The sequence below is a fragment of the Eutrigla gurnardus genome (assembly GCF_963514095.1).
Source record: "Eutrigla gurnardus genome assembly, chromosome: 24".
Lineage (NCBI taxonomy): Eukaryota > Metazoa > Chordata > Actinopteri > Perciformes > Triglidae > Eutrigla > Eutrigla gurnardus.
The window spans coordinates 2,186,625-2,207,486 of NC_139935.1; the positions used below are offsets into that span (position 1 = coordinate 2,186,625).

The 20,862-nt window shown below is 51.0% G+C and overlaps 3 protein-coding genes across 4 annotated transcripts; 2 read left to right on the forward strand and 1 right to left on the reverse strand.

Moving 5' to 3' along the window:
- Positions 1-468: 468 nt before the first annotated feature.
- On the forward strand, positions 469-5,283 carry cyp27a2 (cytochrome P450 family 27 subfamily A member 2). Of its 2 annotated transcripts, none has more exons than XM_084004133.1 (10): positions 469-571; positions 1,468-1,721; positions 2,178-2,368; positions 2,442-2,641; positions 2,717-2,914; positions 3,002-3,165; positions 3,812-3,978; positions 4,167-4,248; positions 4,332-4,589; positions 4,736-5,283. In XM_084004133.1, the coding sequence occupies exons 2-10, from the start codon at positions 1,476-1,478 to the stop codon at positions 4,850-4,852; spliced, it is 1,623 nt and encodes a 540-aa protein (XP_083860259.1). In that variant the 5' UTR covers positions 469-571; positions 1,468-1,475; the 3' UTR covers positions 4,853-5,283. The 2 variants fall into 2 exon arrangements, with proteins under 2 accessions (XP_083860259.1, XP_083860258.1); XM_084004132.1 differs by having other exon boundaries at positions 554-571; positions 1,371-1,721.
- An 874-nt stretch (positions 5,284-6,157) lies between these two features.
- Positions 6,158-14,785, forward strand: tmem198ab (transmembrane protein 198ab). Its single transcript, XM_084004140.1, has 5 exons — positions 6,158-6,452; positions 11,840-12,073; positions 12,142-12,723; positions 12,809-13,008; positions 13,088-14,785. Exons 2-5 carry the CDS (start codon positions 11,917-11,919, stop codon positions 13,247-13,249), a joined length of 1,101 nt encoding a protein of 366 aa, XP_083860266.1. The 5' UTR covers positions 6,158-6,452; positions 11,840-11,916; the 3' UTR covers positions 13,250-14,785.
- A 735-nt stretch (positions 14,786-15,520) lies between these two features.
- Positions 15,521-19,121, reverse strand: LOC311009768 (desmin-like). Its single transcript, XM_084004135.1, has 9 exons — positions 18,516-19,121; positions 17,679-17,739; positions 17,478-17,573; positions 17,221-17,382; positions 17,011-17,136; positions 16,709-16,929; positions 16,518-16,561; positions 16,183-16,274; positions 15,521-15,658 (listed from the first exon to the last, which is right to left on the reverse strand). Exons 1-9 carry the CDS (start codon positions 19,088-19,090, stop codon positions 15,617-15,619), a joined length of 1,419 nt encoding a protein of 472 aa, XP_083860261.1. The 5' UTR covers positions 19,091-19,121; the 3' UTR covers positions 15,521-15,616.
- Between the last annotated feature and the right edge of the window lie 1,741 nt (positions 19,122-20,862).

Below are 20,862 nucleotides of genomic sequence, written 5' to 3' on the forward strand. Positions count from 1 at the left end.
TGTAAGGATAGCCCTGCAATTCATGATAAATAAGATTGTGAGCTAACTACGATGAAGACGTGACAAATAACCCCCCCTTTCCCACTTCAGAACTACTACGACTACTTCTGGTTGAATCATTGGAGATAAAAGACAAGATGGTGTAATTACGGCGTTAACCGGATGTTACATGTCGTTGTCTTTTACTTTGAACGATTCGACCGGAAGTACCGCTTGTATGCAATCTGTCTACCTTGATAACAGTACTGTTGTACTTAACGCCTGTGACCACCAGAGGGCGATAGCGTTCATGATTACCTCTCACGCCCTCTGGTGGCCACAGCCGCTTAATACAACAGTGGTGTTATTGGCTGTACCCAACGCCTGTGACCACCAGAGGGCGATAGCGTTCATGATTACCTCTCACGCCCTCTGGTGGCCACAGCCGCTTAACACAACAGTGGTAAATTAAGGTAGAGAGATTGCATACAAGCGGTACGTCCGGTTAAATCATTCAAAATAAAAGACAACGACATGTAACATCCGGTTAACTAATGTAAACAAATCGGACCGCGGCAGAGTGACTGACGAGGTAAGACAACATTTATATTCGCGTTCAAACGAAAGATGAGCTGGTTATTAATAAGCTATCGTACTTGTGTTAGCCTCGACTAATAATGAGTATTAATATTGAGTTAATTGTCTAGCTGCACGAGAGCTCACGCAGTGATAACAAATCCGGTTAACGCTAGCTAGCACAGCTAGTCTTGACCAGAACGTTCTGAAAGAGGGTGTTAGCCTAACCAACTAGCATTAATGCTCAAACGAAAGAGCTGCTTATTAATAAGCTAACGTTAGCTACAATGATATAAATCCAGCAATCTTACATCGAATTAATAGAATATTCAGAGCAGGAGCTTTAACGCCCTCTGGTGGCCACAACCAGCAAGTTCAACAGCGGTATTATCAAGGTAGACAAATTAAATATAAGCCGAACTTCCGGTTCAGCATTCAAAATAAAAGACAACGAGCTGTAATTATGCACATTGGCCACCAGAGGGCAGTGAAGAGTCATGATTATTATCGCTGGTGATAAAACGTTCACTGCATTTATATTAGTGGCTGTTTTATACAAAGATCCCCACACTGCAGTGACACCGCCCAACCACTAGATGTAAACATTACACCACAGACCGTTTTTAATGGTCTTTAAAATGAAAAATAAACTTTATCTTAGATGTGAAAAAAGTTTACACGGTGTGCATTTTGTTATTGTAAATTCATTCCTATTACGTGTAGATGCAATTTTTTTAAATACATTTTTTTTAATATGTATGAAACGGAAGCAACAAGTGGAGGAATATGACTATGAGTCTTAACACTGGTATCAGTTCCCGGAGTACCAAACGTGTCCTGCAGGGGGGTGGAAGCTGCACAAAAGCAGAACAGTCAGTGAGTGGAACCAAACAAACACATTCCGACACACAGCCTCCACCATGGGTTTGTCGGCGGCGGCAGCAGCCCGGACTCTCCGGATATCTGCGCTCTGCGGCCGGACACCGGCGGCGCCGCGAGCCGGTCCGGAGCTGCGACTCGGGGGACCCAGGAGAGACCTGAACGTCCAGGCGACCACCGCGGCGGGGAAGCTGAAGAGCATCGATGACCTGCCCGGGCCCAGTTTGTCCACCACCCTGTACTGGCTGTTCGTGAAAGGGTACGCGGACAGGAGCCACCTCCTGCAGGTACTGTCGCAACGACGTCACGACCCATGAGTCTGGAAAAACACGAAAGTTGACCTGCGTCACTTAAATGGCTGCAAACAGCCTGTTTCTCCTCCTCCAGCTTTGACTGTTTATTCGACAGATTCGAGTTTGAAATAAGGAGGACATGGAAAAGTAGTGGAGGAAGTCTTATTATTATTTAATTTATTAATACTATATTATTTATATTAAGAAAAGTATGAATAATACATGCAATCAAACTTATTCTGTTGGTTGAAACGTTTACTCAGCTTTTCAAAGTAAAAGCATACAGAACGATACTCACCTGAACCCTCTCTGGGTGTAAATATCACCACATCGGTGTGTTTATGATGATGCAGGTGAAGCTAATGGGACTATTGTGTACTCGTTTAGTAAAGAGTGCCTGCAGCTGCAATCACACAATGAAAGGTCATCATTGCCCACTTTCTCTCCTAGAACGTCCAGAAGAGCCTCTACGGGCCCATCTGGCGCTCCAGGTTCGGCCCGTTTGACATCGTCAACGTGGCGACTCCGGAGCTCATCGCCGAGGTGATCCGGCAGGAGGGCCGCTACCCGCTGCGGGCCGAGCTGCCCCACTGGAAGGAGTACCGGGACCTGAGGGGCCACGCCTACGGGCTGCATGTGGAGTGAGTGCAGCTTCCTTCCATGTAGACGTAGATCTGCTCCTCAGTCATGTGATGACCCCGTCTCTCCTTCCAGCACAGGACCAGAGTGGCACCGGATCCGCAGCGCCCTGAACCCCAAGATGCTGAAGCTGCGGGAGGTGTCGGCCTACGCCCCGGTCCTCCTCCAGGTGGTGGGGGATCTGCTGCGGCGCGTGGAGCTGCTCCGAGGCCAGAGCCCGGACCGGGCCACCGTCCCAGACATCGCCGTGGAGCTCCACAAGTTCGGCTTCGAAGGTATCTGTCAGGAGATCTAGATATGTGTATCTGTAGAGGTGGGGGCGGTGAGTGATGCTCTCCACCCTCCTGCAGGAATCTCCTCCATCCTGTTCGAGACCAGGCTGGGCTGCCTGCAGGAGGACATCCCCCGGGACACGCTGCGCTTCCTCACCGCCGCCAACGACATGCTGACGCTGTCCGAGACCGTGGTCATCTTCCCCCGCTGGAGCCGCGGCGTGCTGCCCTTCTGGAAGCGCTTCGTGCAGGCCTGGGACGACCTCTATGACGTAGGTGAGCAGCGGGAGAAGCGAGCGCCGTGACATCACGTGACCTTTAGGGTCGGCTGCGAGTCTTGACACGCGTGTTCTGGTGTTTCAGCGCGGGCGCTCATCGACAGGAGGTTCGCTGAGATCGAGGCGCAGGTGTGCAGCGGCGAGCCTGTGGAGGGCATGTACCTCACCTACCTGCTGTCCTCTGATAGGCTGAGCCGGGCCGAGGTGTACATCAGTGTCACCGAGCTGCTGCTGGGGGGCGTGGACACGGTGAGGAGGGGGGACACAAGTATCAGATCTGGAGGTCTGACTCGTGTGCAAACACAGAAAAGTTGTGATTGGTTCTGATTGGACGGCAGGGCGTTGTGTTGTTGTTGTCATAAATAGACGTGGCTGCTGTAGTACTACGTCTTTGTGCGTTGAGTCACGCCATCGTTGCGGTCTCACTTCCTGGAGAACGGCGTTCTGATCTCACACAGGAAACCAGCACTCGTGTGTGTTTGAGACGCCCTGCAGCTCCCACATGAAATCACATGTGTTGTTTGGCCCGAGGGAGTGAAACAACAACCCACCGGTCCGCCTGCATTCCCGGCTGCTCTGGTTGGGCTCGTTGCCATGGTTACAGCTGGAGGTCAGACCGGGAGACATCGAAAACTAGACACCGTGTCGAGTACTTTAGACAGTACAAATGTTCAACCTTCTCTCATTGCATGGGGCGTTACCATGGAGACAGGCCGTGCACGTGTAAAACAAGCCGTGCACGTGCATTCCTGTTGCGGCCTGCAGGTGTTGGAGAACTGTGTGTGTGTGTTTGTAGACGTTCTAGCAGCTTCATGTCTTCCAATCTGGAATGGTGACTCTGTGAGTCCTCCAGAGTCCACATCCTAAACCCTGTCCCCCCTTCTCCTGATCCCAGACCTCCAACACCCTGTCCTGGGCCTTGTACCACCTAGCCAGGGACCGCCGGGTCCAGGATCAGCTCTACGCGGAGGTGAACTCTGTGTGCCCCGACAGACGGGACCCGACCCCGGACGACCTGAGCAGGATGCCCTACCTGAAGGCCGTCGTCAAGGAGACGCTACGGTGAGCTCCTCATATCCCATAATGCACAGGGAACGTGACCTACATACACAACGGTGCACGTTAGTGTCTACGTGGTCTCCGTGCTCAGGATCAGGATCAGATTTGCACCTTGGACCTCCGGTGTTAATAATCATCATAATGTCACATTTTAATGGATAACTTTCGTCCACACCTGTCTTCCCTTCCAGCGTTTATCCCGTGGTGCCGGGAAACGGACGCTTCATCTCCGACCACGACGTGGTGGTGGGCGACTACTGGATCCCCAAGAAGGTAGGACACCCAGGATGTGATGTCATCCCCAGGAAGTGATGTCACCTCCATGTTGAAGCTTGTAAAGCTGCTCCTCTCCTCAGACTCAGTTCCACCTGTGTCACTACGCCGCCTGTCACGACGAGGCCGAGTTCGTGGACGCGGAGCTCTTCGTCCCGGAGCGCTGGCTGCGTGCCGCTGCGGCGGCGCCCTCCGATGGTGGCGCCGGCGGCGGCTGCAGCCGGGCGCCGCGCGGGTCCTACCGGCATCACCCGTACAGCTTCATCCCCTTCGGCGTGGGGGTGCGAGGCTGCGTGGGGAAGAGGGTGGCGGAGATGGAGATGTTCTTAGCCCTGTCCAAGGTGAGTGATGGAGACAGACAGCTGCGTCCTCAGAGAGACAGACAGCTCATCCTCAGAGAGACAGACAGCTGCATCCTCAGAGAGACAGACAGCTCATCCTCAGAGAGACAGGTTGTAGAGCTGATGTGCTTCCTGTCGTCCTCCAGCTGATGCAGCACTACGAGGTCCGGCCTGAACACGGAGCGCCCGTCGTTCAGCCCAAAACCCGGACCCTGCTCATCCCCGCCAAGCCCATCAACCTGCGTTTCCTGCCTCGGGGCTGAAGGGGGCGCCGCCGAGCCGCCACAGGGATTCATTCATCATCCAGTTCAACTAACAGGGAGGTGCATTTATCTGAAGCATCGCATTAAAGCAAACCTCTTTACTTTTAGATGTCTGCTGCAACACCAGAGGGAGGAGACGAGGGAGGAGACGAGGGAGGAGACGAGGGAGGAAACGGGGGAGGAAACGAGGGAGGAAACGGGGGAGGAAATGGGGGAGGAGACGAGAGGGGGGGACAGAACAAGGTTGTCAATGAAGAAGTTGAAGAAGTGACGTCTGGTGCAGAGAACTAGAGCTTCAGCTGTGTGTATGAAATATTGTGAACGTGAACATAAATGTTCAAACTGGAGATGTTTTTTAATCAGCTCTTTATTAATCTCTGTAACACTCCTGTAATATAATATGAAATGAAATAAAAATCTCTATATTTTCAGTGTATTATTGGCTTTTATCTGTCTGGGCCACAAACACGACATGAAGTTTAAATATATAAATAAATAAATAAATAAATACGCCAACAAAGAGAGAGTTGAAGTGTGAGGAACTGTGATGCAACAATGAAGCTGTGTGTGTGTGTGTGTGTGTGTGTGTGTGTGTGTGTGTGTGTGTGTGTGTGTGTGTGTGTGTGTGTGTGTGTGTGTGTGTGTGTGTGTGTGTGTGTGTGTGTGTGTGTGTGTGTGTGTGTGTGGACTGAAAGTGGGTCACCAGTCCGTCTCAGTTCCTCTGCCGCCCCCTGCTGGACACATCCAGGACATTAACACCTGTTTATACGTCAGAGATGTGATGAATGTGTTGATTAAATAACCCAAATTAGTTCTCAGTGATTAGATAATCTCAGGGAACGATTTGTCAAAAAAAATATATATATATATTAAATATATATATGTGTGTGTGTGTGTATATATATATATATATATATATATATATATATATATATATATATATATACACACATATATATATTAAATATATATATACAGAGAAGAAACCTGGTTTTAATTCGAAGAGAAATAAACAATTAAAAAACATATACAGTGTGAGGTCACTGCTGCATAGTATACATGTTAGATAAAACCCATGATCACGTGGTCATAATCAATAAAAATAACTTGTATGTTTTGTTGACACTGGGTGCCGTTTGAATTTCCGCCACTAGGAGGCGCTGTGGGATTCCCCGACACACAGCCAGTGTGATCCAGGCGTTGACAAGTCCGGACTCGGAGGCCACCTTCTTCTTCTTCAGCCGACGCGTTCATGTGAGGCTCCTCCATCCATCCAGACCCGGACCGGATCCCGGATCCTGGATCCCGGATGGACCTTATTTCTCATGTGAACACGTAGTTGTGCTGTTTTTTTAATCCGGATTTCTTTGCTCTTCCCCAGCCCGGATTGTGTGCGTCCCCCCCCCCCCCCCCTCATGGAGGACTAGTCAGGTCCTGGATCCACCGCCCTGCAGGGGGGACAGACGGACCTCCCCCCGACGGGAATCCACCGAGCCGGGACAGAAGAACACGTTGATCATGGGCTGCGTTGCGGACTCGGGGGTCCCCTTTCGGCGTCATGTGAACGCGGACGAGACGCGCCACCCCGGCGGGGATGATGGTGAGTGGCCTGTTTACGCGCACGGTGCGCCTCTTTTGTCTCACGCACACGCGCACGCACACCTGCTGTCAAACACGATGAACCCGTGAGGTAACAGGGTCTGCTTCAGGCCACGTCGGATCCAGAAGCCTGGAATCCAGGTCAGCTGATGAGGTCTGACCCGGATGGGTCGATCCTCCTGTCGGACTCGATCACCTCTCGGTCCAGCAGACGGAGGGATGGATGCGTGTTAGCCGGCAGGTCTGCGGTGTACGAGCTCTCACAGAGGTCCCTGAAGGGCTCCCAGGACCGGTTTCCAGCTCTGGTGATGTCATTACTAAAGGATAACGTGATTGGCTGTCGTTAAGTGGAGTCAGGAGGCTCATCGATGTTCCAGTAACGGGTATTGATTAGACTGGATTGTTTGGATGGAGTTGGCTTGCCATTGGTTGGTTGGTTTCTGCTGTGTGTGTGTGTGTGTGTGTGTGTGTGTGTGTGTGTGTGTGTGTGTGTGTGTGTGTGTGTGTGTGTGTGTGTGCCTTCCTTGGGGGTCCAGCTGTGAAGGGGGGCACCGATGTGGTCTAATGAGTGAACAGGTCTCAGACCTGCAGGCTGCTGGAGACCAGATGTTCAGAGTGTTGGAGTCTACAGGTGCAGAGCGGCCGGCTGGGAGCTGTTGCTGCTTCCTGTCACAGACAGTGACAGGAAGTGGACAGTTTACCTGCCCGCACAAATAAAAGCACCAGGTGACCTTTATGAGGAAGAGGCTTCTTTCCATCATGTTGAGTGAGCTGAAACGTCTGCTCACGGGACAGGAAGTTAACAGGCTGTACTTCCTGTTTAAGAACAGCATTATTGTGTGTGACTGGAAGGAGCTTCATTGATATTCCTGAGGGATCCCGGCGGCGGACGCAGGAAACGGCGAGCTGCTCGGGGAGCGCTGGGTCATACTGAGCAGCAGGATTCAGACTCGGAAACAGAGAGGCCTTTATCGAGGGGGGGGGGGAGTAGGGGGGTAAGACTGGATCCAGACATGCAGGTCTGACGAGACCCGAGAGGAGGCTGCAGGTCTACACTGTGTCATATCAGGACACTTTCCACAGAGAGGACCAGAAAAGAGGATCTTCAGAGTCCACAAGTGTTTCAGACTTGAGACAGGAATCTGGATCAGACCAGGATCTGGGTTCTGGTGTGTTTTCCTCCTCCTCCTCCTCCTCCTCCTCCTCCTCCTCCTCCTCCTCCTCCTCCTCCCCGTCAGCAGCCTGTTCCCATCCTCCAGTGGAGGTTGGATAAGTGGAGCAGCCTTATGTAACCTGCTCAGCGAGCGTCTGAGGAGGTGGGAGGCCGCTTTCTCCTCTTCTGGTGCGTTTGGTTGTTTTTGAAGCCGACTGCCGTTCAGACACAGAGATGTTTACGTGTTTGAACCAGACAACATGGAGGCTGCTGCACTTCCATCGGCCCATTGGAGTGTAGATCTGTGTGTTTCTATGACAAAGATCAACATGAGATCCATGTGTGAAGAAGATTACAGGCTTCATTCATCATTTCTGGGGTTTTAATGCAGAAATGAGTCAAACTCTTCCTCCAACAAGCGCTCCCAGTCGTCACGTTTCCCTGCATCCCAACACGTGTGTGCTGGGGGGGTGGGGGGGGGGGGGTTATTGATGATAACAGCCTCGCTCCCTTCCTGGAAGCTGCCATGTAGACCGGTGACACACTCGTCCTCTGCTGGGAGCAGCGGGACGCTGGCATGAAAGGCCTGTTTCCTGTTCCCCCGGAGGAGGGGGGGGGGGGGGGGCGTTCTGCTGGCATTCAGACCCGGTGAAGAGGAGGAGGAGAGGAAGAGAGTTGTTGGATGAGGACTCGGTGCAGACTCAGGACAGTCACAGGTCAGTGATGGAGAGAGGAGCAGACTCGGATCAGACCTCAGGTCAGATTGTAGTCGTCTCTGAGTGTGTGTGTATATATATATATATATATATATATATATATAATCTATAACCCGTAGATGTGAGAAGAAAGGAAGTCCAGGTTGGTCGTGTTTATCCTCCGTGAATTGTGGGAATCGGTGGAGGAGATTTGGAAAGAAGTGCAGTGAGTAATGATGATGATGAGGAGGAGGAGGATGTTATATAACACAACATGGTGGGAAGGCCACCGGCATCTTCTCTTTCATTCCTCTCCGTCTCTCCGTGCATGTGTTTGTGTTGGTGGGGGTTTGGGAGGAAGGACTCTGTGTTTCAGGCTTTAAAACACCTTTCAAACAGCTTTCCAATCATCCTCAGGAGCGTTTGCGTGTTCTGGACTCTCTGTTCTGATTGGAGGAACCATGTGTTCAGGGGCAGGCAGCGTGTTCTGTTGGAAACAGGAAGTGGATCCTCTCACAGCCGCGGGTGCAGCAACAGCCGGTCGGCCGTGTCACATGACCCCTCGTCCTGCTGTTTAGTCGGCGTCATCGAGGTGTTGCTGGCGTGTGACGCGTCGAGAACACACACTGCTTCATGCAGACGTCTCTTTTGGGCCATTTACATCCAGTTCCACAGAGGAGGAGGAGGAGGAGGAGGAGGAGGAGGAGGAGGAAGACTTGGGAAACACAAGAGAAAGCACAAAAACAAAAATCCAAAGGGACTCGTGAACCGGCAGAAGAAAATCCTCCTCAGCTGCGTTATTGATGAATGTTATTGATGAATGTTATTGATGAATCTGCTTTAGTGGATGGAATGTCAGAGAATATCTGGTTGTTCCGAGTCGTAATCATCCAGGATCATGAGGACAAAGTCATTGATTAGTCTGTTCACTACGTGGTCTGCTGACATCACATTATCAAACGGCCAGACGGCGGTCGATGAGGTCACAGCAGCCTCTGCCTTCTTATTGGCTGAAGCTAAGTTCAGTCAGGGAGCAGCGTCCAGCAGTCTGCCCCCCCGAGTGGGACCAGGAAGTCTGTTGGAGGGGATTAACACGGCTGGGTGTCACACACACACACACAGGAACACTGGTTGTGTCGTGTTGAAATGGGAGGAGCTTGTGAGTGAAGTGCAGCGTATGTGTTTCCTGTGTTGCCCCACAGAGACGCTGGCATCACCAGCAGGGAGGAAGAGGAGGAAGAGGAGGATCAGGGACATGAAGTGTGTCTTTAGATGCAGCGTGAACACATTTCATGAGTCACAGGGTCCTGAAAGCCACACCGCCCTCTGTGTGCCGAGCACAAACCCACAGGAGACTCTGCAGGGTTTCTGGCACCAATGATCAAGAGGCAGACACTTGGTCATGTGACTCTAAGGTGATGAGGTCACGGTTCACCTCTCTGCAGACGGCTCTCTTGTTGAGGTTGTTGTGAAGATGCGGGTCATCAGTCTGACTCTTCCTGCAGGTCCTTGAATGCATCGCCCTCAAAGACATGCGTGGATTCTCCTCACAAAACGGACTGGAGTCACACACACACACACACACACACACGCACACACACACACACACACACACACACACACACACACACACACACAGTATTAGACTGCCTTCTCTTTATTCATGGGACGCCTTTGTCTCTCTTTCAGCAGCTGATGATGTCAGCAAGCAGTTTCAACCTTTCTTTGTTTAAAGCAGAGATCGATCGATTGATGGATTGATGGTTGATTGATTACTGTGCTCTGACAGACAGACAGACAGACAGACAGCTTGTTGTTCACCCAGCCGTCGTCCCTCCTGTGTTTGCTTGCAGCAACCTGTCAGCTGACTGTGCTTGTCAACGTGATTCTAGCCTGCAGCGTTCTGATTGGCTGGTGAGAGATGAAGTGTCTTTGTTGATCTCCGACACAAACGTCCTCTGACTCGTCTTCCTCTCATCCAGTCTTCACTTTGTTGTTGTTGTTTTAGCCGTTTGAAGGCTGGAAATGTCCCGGAAATATTCACATCTTCAGATAGAATCACACTTTAAATACAGACAAATATCCACTTAGGATTCTGAACTTAGTCGTTCAATAATTAAAGACATTAGTAAGTTAAGATGTCTATAATTAAAATAACTGTTTCTGTTTTTTATCACACACACACACACACAGGCCTGCTGATTGGCTCTCATGCTGTTGCTATGGGAGTTTAAGCTGCTCTTCTATTGGTCAGGCTTTTGGACCGGGGCTGACCACCGGGCCTGTCTGTCAGCATCCCTCTGTCGTCATAGCAACAGACAGGAAGCAGGGCATGTGGAGGAGAACCACGGCAGCGTTGTTGTTGCTGCTGCTGATTCAGAAGAAGAAGAAGAAGAAACCCGTCTGTCGTCTATTTCCTCTCCTTTTTATTCCAGGGGATGAAAACGGCTTAACGCTCACACACACACACACACACACACACACACACACACACACACACACACACACAGGGTCACTCGGCAGTGAACCGCTAATCCTCCTCAAAAAGATGATTATTAATATGACATGTCTGGATGAAAGTGGAGTGTGTGTGTGTGTGTGTGTGTGTGTGTGTGTGTGTGTGTGTGTGTGTGTGTGTGTGTGTGTGTGTGTGTGTGTGTGTGTGTGTGTGTGTGTGTACACTACTACTGTGTGTGTGTGTTCAGATGCTCATTCTTCTGTCAACAATAGATGATGCAGTAAAGGTTTGAGTGAAAGCAATAGTTTCAGGCCAGTTCAACCAGTTTGACGAGGACAGTGAGAGAGGAGTGAGAAGCTAACTAGCGTCTCCAGCTCCATGGTGAAAATACTGACGTGAGACTGACGTCCAAAGAAAGGAAATACATCCCCAACATGTTGAAGCACAAGAACGTTTGCAGAACAGACGTTTGCTCTGTCATCGTTAAACCTGCCAGACCAGTTCCAGCCTCCACAAACAGACGACGCGCTCATGACTGGACCCTGGGGAGGTGATCAGCTGGAGACGGGGGAGGAGAGCAGGAGAGGGGGGACGTATGCGGAGAAAAGGAAGTCAAGCAAACCCAATGAGGAGGGATGGAGGAGCTCATGAAAATGGCAGCAGAAGTTCCCCAGACAGGAGTTGCATAAGCACCTCTGACCCAGAAAGCTCCCACCGTCGGACTGAAGTCACCCCGAGACGGGGGAGGAGGGGGGAGGAGGGGGTGAAACAACAGTCTGTATGTCGGTATCCCCTCTAAAGGCTGTGCTAGTAAGATCCGACTCTATCGGGTTCTCTTCATGTTGGAGCTTTAGTTCAGATCACGACGAGGCTTTGATTGCCCTCAAACACACGCTGCTATCTGAGCTATTATTATCTGCTGCTCTCTCTCTGTGTGTGTGTGTGTTATTACCACGGTAGCAGCTTTAGGATTATCATGTATTGTCAAAGTGATGGCTATATTGTTTGAGTGGTTATTGATTAGAAGTGAAACCCGGTTCAGCCCACACAGTTTGATTCTGAACTTCCTCTGCCCTCCTCAGGTGAAACCATGCGTCGTCCGTGTGGTGCTCGCTAGCCTCCGAACCCGATCTCCTCCTCCTCTCTCCTCCCCATCGCCATGACGACCCCCGTGGACATGCCGCTGGGCCAGCCGGACCAGGATCTGGGCCCCGAGCGGCTGGACGGCTGCGAGGACGTCAGCGGCCGCTACAAGGTGGTCCCCTCCGTGGTCTGCTCCATGTGCTGCCTCTTCGGCATCATTTACTGCTTCTTCGGTGAGTCCCGCCTCCCCGTGATTGATGTGCTGGTGAAGTGGCCCCGTTAACGCTGCCGTGTGTCTCAGGCTACCGCTGCTTCAAAGCCGTGATGTTCCTGACGGGCCTGATGTTCGGCTCCGTGGTCATCTTCATGCTCTGCTACAAGGAGCGCGTCCTGGACACCCAGCTGAGCATGGAGGCCTCGGTGGGCATCGGCCTGGGCATCGGCACGCTGTGCGGCCTGGTCACCATGCTGGTGCGCAGCGTGGGCCTCTTCATGGTGGGCCTGCTGCTGGGCCTGCTGGTCGCCGTGGCGACGCTGGTGGGCATGGAGGAGCTGTCCAACAGCCCGCCACGCTCCGTCTGGGTGCCCCTGGGCGTGCTGCTGGGCCTGGGCATGCTGTTCGCCGTGCTGACGCTGCAGTGGCAGCGCCTCTTCACCACGCTGTCCACGGCGGTGTTCGGCGCCGCCGTCATCACTGTGGCGCTGGACTACTTCGTGGAGCTCTTTGCCCTCGTGCTGTACATGTACGAGAGGATCAAAGCGGCGCCCGGCAAGCCCGTGTGCTGGCTGACGTGGGTGGTGCTGGGGGTGTGGCCCGCCCTCACCCTGCTGGGCGTCATGGTGCAGTGGAAGGTGACGGCCGAGGGCTACTCCCACACCAAGGGTGAGGAAGTCTTTCACTACCTCCACCTATCTGTCTGCATGACCCTCCGCTGTGCTAAACACCTCCCTCCCTCCCTCCCTGTCAGTGGTCATCAGCCGCCAGCAGAGGAGGATGCAGGTGATGCGGATCCGTCAGCGAGACGACCGCTACCGTAACAAGAAGAAGAAGAAGCAGCAGCAGCACGGCTCCGCCTCCTCCCATCAGGCCAAGCAGCTCCACCCTGAGCCCGTCTACCGCCGCAAGCCCAACCCCATCCGCCGCTACGACACCGACGTCCTCTCGCCTGTGAGGATCTCATGTTCTTTCATCCATTTCTTTGTGTTTTCATCTCTAAACCAAAGTCTTCCTCTGCCCCCCCATCCAGAGCTACATCCAGAGTTTCCGGGACCGGCAGGTGCAGGATCAGCCCAGCCGGCTGGTCCGACCCCACACCGTGGTGGATGTGGGCTACGACCGCGGCTACGACCGCGGCTCCACCACGCCCCTCACAGGCGGAGTGGCGGGACCTTCGGGACTCCGTATCTGACGCCCCCACCACCTCCACCTCCCAGAGGCCTGAACACACCACTCTACCAGGGAGACACACGAACAAACCACCACTTTCTGTTGAAATGCAAAGATTCTGGGTTCAGACATGGTCTGGGTCTAGCCACACCCCTAAGAGGATGAGAGTGTATCCGGGGCTGGATTTACCCAAAAATGCAAAACATGTTTAACCCTTTACGTATTCCATTTTGTATTCTGAAGCTCAGCTCTCCTTTTCCCTGCTGAAGCCTACAGTGTGGTGCAGAGGCACGGGCGACCTCTATTCACTGTATTACGGTAGATTCTAATGCATGCATGCACACACACACACACACACACACACAGACACACACACACACACACACAGCCAATCTTTAGGGGCCACAAGGGAATCTGCAGCAGCCTGCTGTACCGGGGCCCGGCCTGCTCCTCGCCATCTCAAACCAGATCAGGGATCAGTTTCGGTGCAAAACAGCCTCAGGTTCACACACAGGCATCGTATGACAAACTAATTCCCTTTTTGTTTCTGCCGCTGTCGTCACTTTTCAACCAACGGTGCAGAAATCAGAAATCATCTGTAAAGGGAAGCAACGGCCCTTAAATGCAAACTGGGATCTGTGCCATCTGGACTACAAACATGGCCCCCCTGGAACTTTTCAACGGTTAAAGAGGGGAAACCCTCGGTCACCCTCGGTGCTGGACAACAAACCGGGTGTCAGCCTGCTCTCCTACGGCTGGAGGACCGGTTCTCATGGGTGCCTTGCCCTCTGTGGACTGGGGGGACGGGGGTCCGCCACATCTCCCATCAGTGGCTTTGCATTCAATGTGATCACAGAGGGATTTTCAGGGTAAAAACACGGCGGTTGTCTTCACAGATGCCTGGAGATACGAGGGGGGAGGATTCCATTACTTTACAAGCTGGTTTCATCCGAACCATTCACCTTTAAAGAGATTATTATTACAACTATGTACGCCGCCGCCGAGCACAGGGGGAGTACTTTCTATCTTCAAGCAGAAATATATGTTGGACATGCATACTGCCAGTGTGTAAATGTCTGATCTGAGCCAATATGTGCAGAAGAATCTCTGAATTCCCATGATCATGATTTTCTTCATGTTAAGAATGTGAGCCGAGGCCGAGATGGGAAGAAGGCTCTGAGTCGTCGTTACGGTTTCTTCCCCGTTGAAAAGGAAGCAGTTTGTACCTTTTTATTCTTTGTTTCTGGGAAATGTAAAAGCATGATCTCACCCCTCCGTCCCCCCCGACACCAGACACCCTCCTCGTGTGCATCAACGGGACATTTGTACAGAAAACACAGCACTTACTCACGTTTCCTTTTACAAAACGGTACATTTCAACTTTTCTTAGGAATCCAATTCATTTGTGTGTATTTATTTGTTTATTTATTTCTGGAGCTGTTCTGTAAAGCAGCGTGCAATGACATCACTGTAGGCCGACCCCCATGCTTTAAACGACGTAATAATAATAGAATTCTGACTGCTTATTAAAGCATGTGTTGTCATGGGCCTGATATGATCACTGTGTGTGAGTCCTCTTTGAACTGAAGGACACGAGACGTCAATCAGCTGTAACATGAGCTCCACTTTCTCTCTCCCTCCCTCTCTCTCTCTCTCTTTCATCCTGCCTCTCTCCATCTTTCCATCTCTTTGATTGATGAGCACAAACACACTCAAATGCACTTCATCCCCCAGAATGCTCCCGATTGGACAAAACAGTGACTTTGACCATGAGGACCGGGTTGAAAGCTGGTGTGTGTGTGTGTGTGTGTGTGTGTGTGTGTGTGTGTGTGTGTGTGTGTGTGTGTGTGTGTGTGTGTGTGTGTGTGTGTGTGTGTGTGTGTGTGTGTGTGTGTGTGTGTGTGTGTGTGTGTGTGTGTGTGTGAGAAACCAGAAGAAGAAGTATAATACCAGAAAAACAAACAGGGTATGTTGGATCTGCAGACTTGTGTGGTTAGAAATGCAGAAGCGGAGGATTCTCTCAGTTTCACAGAGCAGAAGTGTGTGTGCCGCGGTCTCTGACACCTTTTTACTATTTTTCTTCAAGATGCAAAATTGTGTTGTGATTTGAATATTTGCCAATACACTGCAAAAGAACCCAAACAACCTCCATGTAAAGTCTTTTTTCAGTCCTGCTGCTGCGGCGTGTTCTTATTCTGGGGACGGCACATTTCTGCAAAGCAATCAGAGTCCAAAGTGTGGCTTGAAGACAGGAATGACACTAACATATAGGCTTCCAGCAGAGACCGATGATCCACATGAACCCTACAGGCCGTAATCGTAGTCTGTTTCACTCTCTTTGTTTTCTTCCGGTGTTGTTTTTGCTTCTTCTTCTCTTGTGTAAACTCCGTTACATGATGTCCTGCTGGTGCTGCGTGGACTCGCTGACGACCTGCAGGCCAGAAACACGACAACGACCACATGAACAAACACACTGGGATGGGAAGGACCTGCTCTGTGTGAAGGGAAGCAGCTTATAGTTGTGTTAGCCGTCCTGTTGTCAGGGACACAAACACAGATGAGATGGTAACACTTCTCCTGTTTCTTTGTTCCTCTTTACTATGTGTGTGACTTGTCTCGACATGCTGTGATCTGAGTTCCTCCAGAAGCTGCTGCTGGGACGAGATGTTTGGATCTGTGGGGGAACGTGTCGCTGCATGTGTGTGTGTGTTTACACCTGGAGGCCTCACGAATGCCATGCAGCTGAAGTCACAGGTGACGAGTGCTGACTCAACCTGTACAATCAGGAGAGATTCTCGCTGCCTTCCATGAGGTTGTGTTTATCACTGAGTTAATTCTGGCCCAAATAGAGTCGATTCTCTCCAAAGATCAGTATAAATGGAGGCCATTAGTGTAGACGTGAGGAGGATGTGTCCCCGTGTTGTGATGTGAAGATTGTGTCTTTGTGTGTTTCACCTCTCCGTCGCGCGTCTCAATGGTCTTGATGAGAACCGTTTTCTTTGAATGCATCTCGGAGGAGCGCTGCTGCTGGTTCTCAGGGCTGGTCTCTGTTTGAACACAGCAAACACACACACACACACACACACACATCATCAGCAACGTGCAAGGCAGACTTTTACTTTTTTTACGTTTTAAAATCCCCCCAAAATATAAAAGCAGCAAATAAAAACATTAAAATCATGCATTATATGAGACAGCTATCCTACTACACATCATTGATCATCTGCAGGTCAACTGCATTGTGTGTGACCTCTGGTGGTGTGGTCAGGTAACTGCAGCTGTGTCCGTACCTCTGAAGCTCATGGTGGAGTAGCTCTGCACGGGCAAGGTGATCCTGCACAGAGACATACAAGAGTTAGGATTAAGTGTCTATAATTAGATCCTGTCATTAATGTGGATAATATAGTTTTAAGGCTGCAACGTGTCGTAAAATCCTCCTTTCTCACATTATATAACGGTTTATTGTTATTATTCGGGTCACCTGCTCTCCTCCCCTTCCAGCAGCTTCCTGTAGGTGGCGATCTCCACGTCCAGCGCCATCTTGACGTTGAGCAGGTCCTGGTACTCGCGGAGGTGGCGAGCCATCTCGTCCTTCATGTTGGCGATCTCCGCCTCCAGCCGGGTGATGCTGTCCTGGAACCCGCCGGCCTCGCGCCCGTGGCGGTCCTCCATGTCCCGCATCTGCCTCATCAGGGACTCGTTCTGGGTTTTACACAGAGACCGGTGTCCTCAGACCGTGTGTGTGTGTGTGTAGGTGTGTGTAGGTGTGTGTGAGAGACGTACGGTGCCTTTGAGTGAGTCGATCTCACAGGTGTAGGACTGGATCTGGTGCCTGAACTCCATGGTCTCCTGCCGGGCCGACTTCAGCGCCTCGTTGTTTTTGGTCACGGCCTGGTTCAGGTCAGACACCTGGGGAGGCAGAGGTCAAAGGTCACGCCCCTACCGTCACTACTGCCACCGTTGTGTCCTGATTTCAGGGTCCCCCTCTCTCACCTTGGACTTGTACCAGTCCTCCGCCTCTGAGATGTTCTTGGCGGCGATGCCCTCGTACTGGGCCCTGATGTCCCGCAGCGCCGCCGTCAGGTCCGGCTTGGACATGTCCATCTGGATCTGCACCTGCGACTCCTGCATCTGCATCTGCAGCTCCCGGATCTCCTGCAGCAGGAGGAGGAGGGAGGTCAGCTTAGAGCTGGAGAGGAGAGCTTTCAGGAACCATAATAACGATAGAAGCATAAAGAGGAGGAGGGCACCTCCTCGTGGATCTTCTTCAGGAAGGCGATCTCCTCCTGCAGCGTCTCGATGCGTCTCTCCAGGTCCAGACGGGCCAGCGTGGCGGCGTCCACGTCCTGCGTTGTACAGTTTGTAGGTCAGGACTCTGTGACTGACCTTTACTACCATGAATAGACTTTCCTACGACGTATTTAATCCTCAGTAAGTGATGGAGGACTCACCGCCCTGAAAGCAGCCAGGTTGTTCTCTGCATCCTCTTTTTGGAGAATCTCCTCCTGGAGTCTGGAGGAGGAGATGAGAGACTATAAATCACATCATATGGAAGAAATGTATCATATTCAATAGAGAAGAGCCCAATCTCAAACGACCTGATTATCTTAAATCCTGAATATCTATGTTTGAGTTGATTCTAAATGTTTGATCTGATATATGAAATATGTCTGTTAAATGATTTTACCAGCTAAAAGATCTGATCTGAAATGTGAAAGACGAGCAACACCTTTATATGAGAGGGAGGGAGAGCAGATCGTTAGAGCTCCTTCAGATATGTGGCAGCTCTTTCCTCTCCTTTTATAGAAGAGGGCCGTGTAAACAGTGTGTGTGCCCTTACTTTGGTCACACACACACACGCAGAAACACGGAATAGTGTAGAGGAGAAACAGCGTCAGCAGCAGACGACATTAAAGTTAAGCAACAGTTTGTGTTATTTTCTGTTTCTGGATCCGGACCGATTCAGGATTCAGGACTCGGAGCTGATGGTCAGGTCATGATGTAAGATGTGTAAACCCAAGAACATTTTCATTTGAAATGTACTTCTTTGAAATGTTATTAAAATATGCAGCCTTGTTTGAGATGCTTCTAATAACAGTATAATAATAATAACAACATTCCTAAAGTAATGAATGCTGCATAACGAGTAAATAAGTCGTAAATAAATCCTCTGTGAGAGAAGCTGTCATTCAGTAATTAATGTCTCTGTTTCCTGATAAGCAGCTGAGTCATGACGACAGGACTTAGTCTTCTTAAAGAGACACACACGCGCCTCTGGCCTCGCCCACCTGACTTTCAGCTTGTCCACGTCATCCACCAGGTTGTCCCGCTCCACCTCGATGCGCGACCTCTGATTGGTCAGGATCTCCACCTGCCTCCTCAGCTCGCTCATCTCCTCCTCGTACAGGTCGGCGATGCGCGTGGGCTCGCGGCCACGCAGCCGCTCCACCTCCACCGCCAGCGCCGCGTTCTGCTGCTCCAGGAAGCGGACCTTCTCGATGTAGCTGGCGAAGCGGTCGTTCAGGTGCTGCAGCTCCACCTTCTCGTTGGTCCGCGTGGTCAGGAACTCCTGGTTCAGGGCGTCGGCCAGGCTGAAGTCCAGCGTCTCGCCCATGCCGGCGTAGGAGCGGCCCATGGAGGCCCGGGAGCTCGCCAGGGGCTTCCCGTAGTAGCTGGAGGAGACGCGGTAGGCCGGTGTGGAGCTGCTCCGGGTCACCTCGTAGACCCTGGAGGAGGAGTGGGCCCCGCCGGATCCACTCTGGCCCAGCAGCGAGCGGTTGAGGGAGGGCGAGGCGTAGGTGCCGTGGCCAAAGTGGCGGCGGTAGGAGGAGGCGGTCTGGGCGGAGGAGCTGAAGGAGGCCATTTTAGGAGAGGAGGAAGGCCTGGCGAGGGCTTCAGCAGAGGGAGCACTGACGAGGAGCTTACTGCCCCTGGCTATTTGTACTTCCCCCCCTCCCTCCCTTTTTACCTCCTCCTACTTTCTCTTCTTCTCTTCTTCCTCCCTTCATCCTCTACTTTCTGTCTCCCTCTCATCCCATTCCTCCGTCTCACAAATTGACAGAAACGACAACAACACAGATGAACGTCCCTAAAAGTTTGCATGTTAAACCCTTAAGATCCAAACCCAGAACCAGCTGGTCGACGGCGATGGAAGAAAAAGCAACACAATCGACTTCGTAAAGTTACAAAGTATTGCAGCAAATATGCAATACTTTGTCAGTCAGCCTCCCAGGATCCTGCAGGATCAGCGGAACAGATAATGGATGGATCATGATCCACAGATCCACGTGCTGCAGGAAGGCCAGATATGTACACGTTCCTTTAGGCAGGATCGGACAACTCTGTTGTTTCTAGGTTTGCATGGATCTCATCCAGCAATACGGCAACAAGAGTTGAAATGGTGTGACGCTTTGGGTTTGTCCCTCAATGCAACCGAATGTCAGGGAAGACGAGGATGTGGGTTTGTAGAAGACCTGTTTCCTCTTTCCATTCTGGAGACTCTTCACTCAGAAATGATCTCACGCTGTAACGATGTGAGGATGCAGGACGGAGGCTTTGAAGACTCATCGTGGTCCTCACATGGCGAGGCAGGCTGGTTGTTAATGACGGGCCTGTGTGTGTGTGTGTGTGTGTGTGTGTGTGTGTTTATGCTGGGACTAACCTGCCTTAAAAAGGAAAGCTATCCCATCCTGAGAGACGTTCACTGTGTCCCTGCAGGAGAAAGCTCACATATCCAAACAATAAGTGCCATCAGCGATGACATCATCGAGTGTGTGACATTTTAGGGGAGGTTGTGATAGAAATGTCCACCAATGTGTCAACACAGTAGCGGGACGTATACTTGCATTTGATTTGATAGAAAAGTTGCTAAAGTTGTGGGTTGCAAATAGTTTGATGCAAAATGTTCTTGTTATAAAAGCAGGAGACACACACACACACACACACACACACACACACACACTTGAATCTGTGCACGGATATGTAGGAGAGTGCACGTGGCATCTGAGCTCCAACGCCTCCAACAAGCCTTCGTGTGATGATCTTTATGTAACAAATATATACAAGAATAAAGAAATAAGTAAACACTTGTCTTCATTTTAAAACTGAAGATTGTAATATTTCTTCAATTTGTAATTTGTTGATATCCGTACTTAGGGACACATTCCCAGTATGTTCATCTCACCCACTGCTGCTCCTCGACTGCAGCCTGTTGGTCTCACGTCTATTAATAGCCTAGTGTGTGTGTGTGTGTGTGTGTGTGTGTGTGTCATCTCCCTGGGCTTCCTCAAGAGCAGGTGAGACAGACTGAGATGACAGCTGATATAAACATCTCTTCATCATTTTCAGATCCCACTCCTCCTCCTCCTCCTCCTCCCCCTCCCTCGTTGTTCAGGACTATATAAGGCCGGTTCACGTGGTGATACGTAAATAAAGAGGAAAATAACATAAAATCTCAGAGAAAGAGAGGGATTAAAAATAAAAAGCAACCACATTACATTCCGTTCGTGTTTCACTGGAGGAGAAAGGTGTAAATAAAGAGCAGTGTAACAGTGTTGAGAATGGAGAGGGAGAGACAACCAATTGAAGAAGAAAAAGAATGTCCTCTGTACGGTCCTGTTAACATGTGAACCTTGT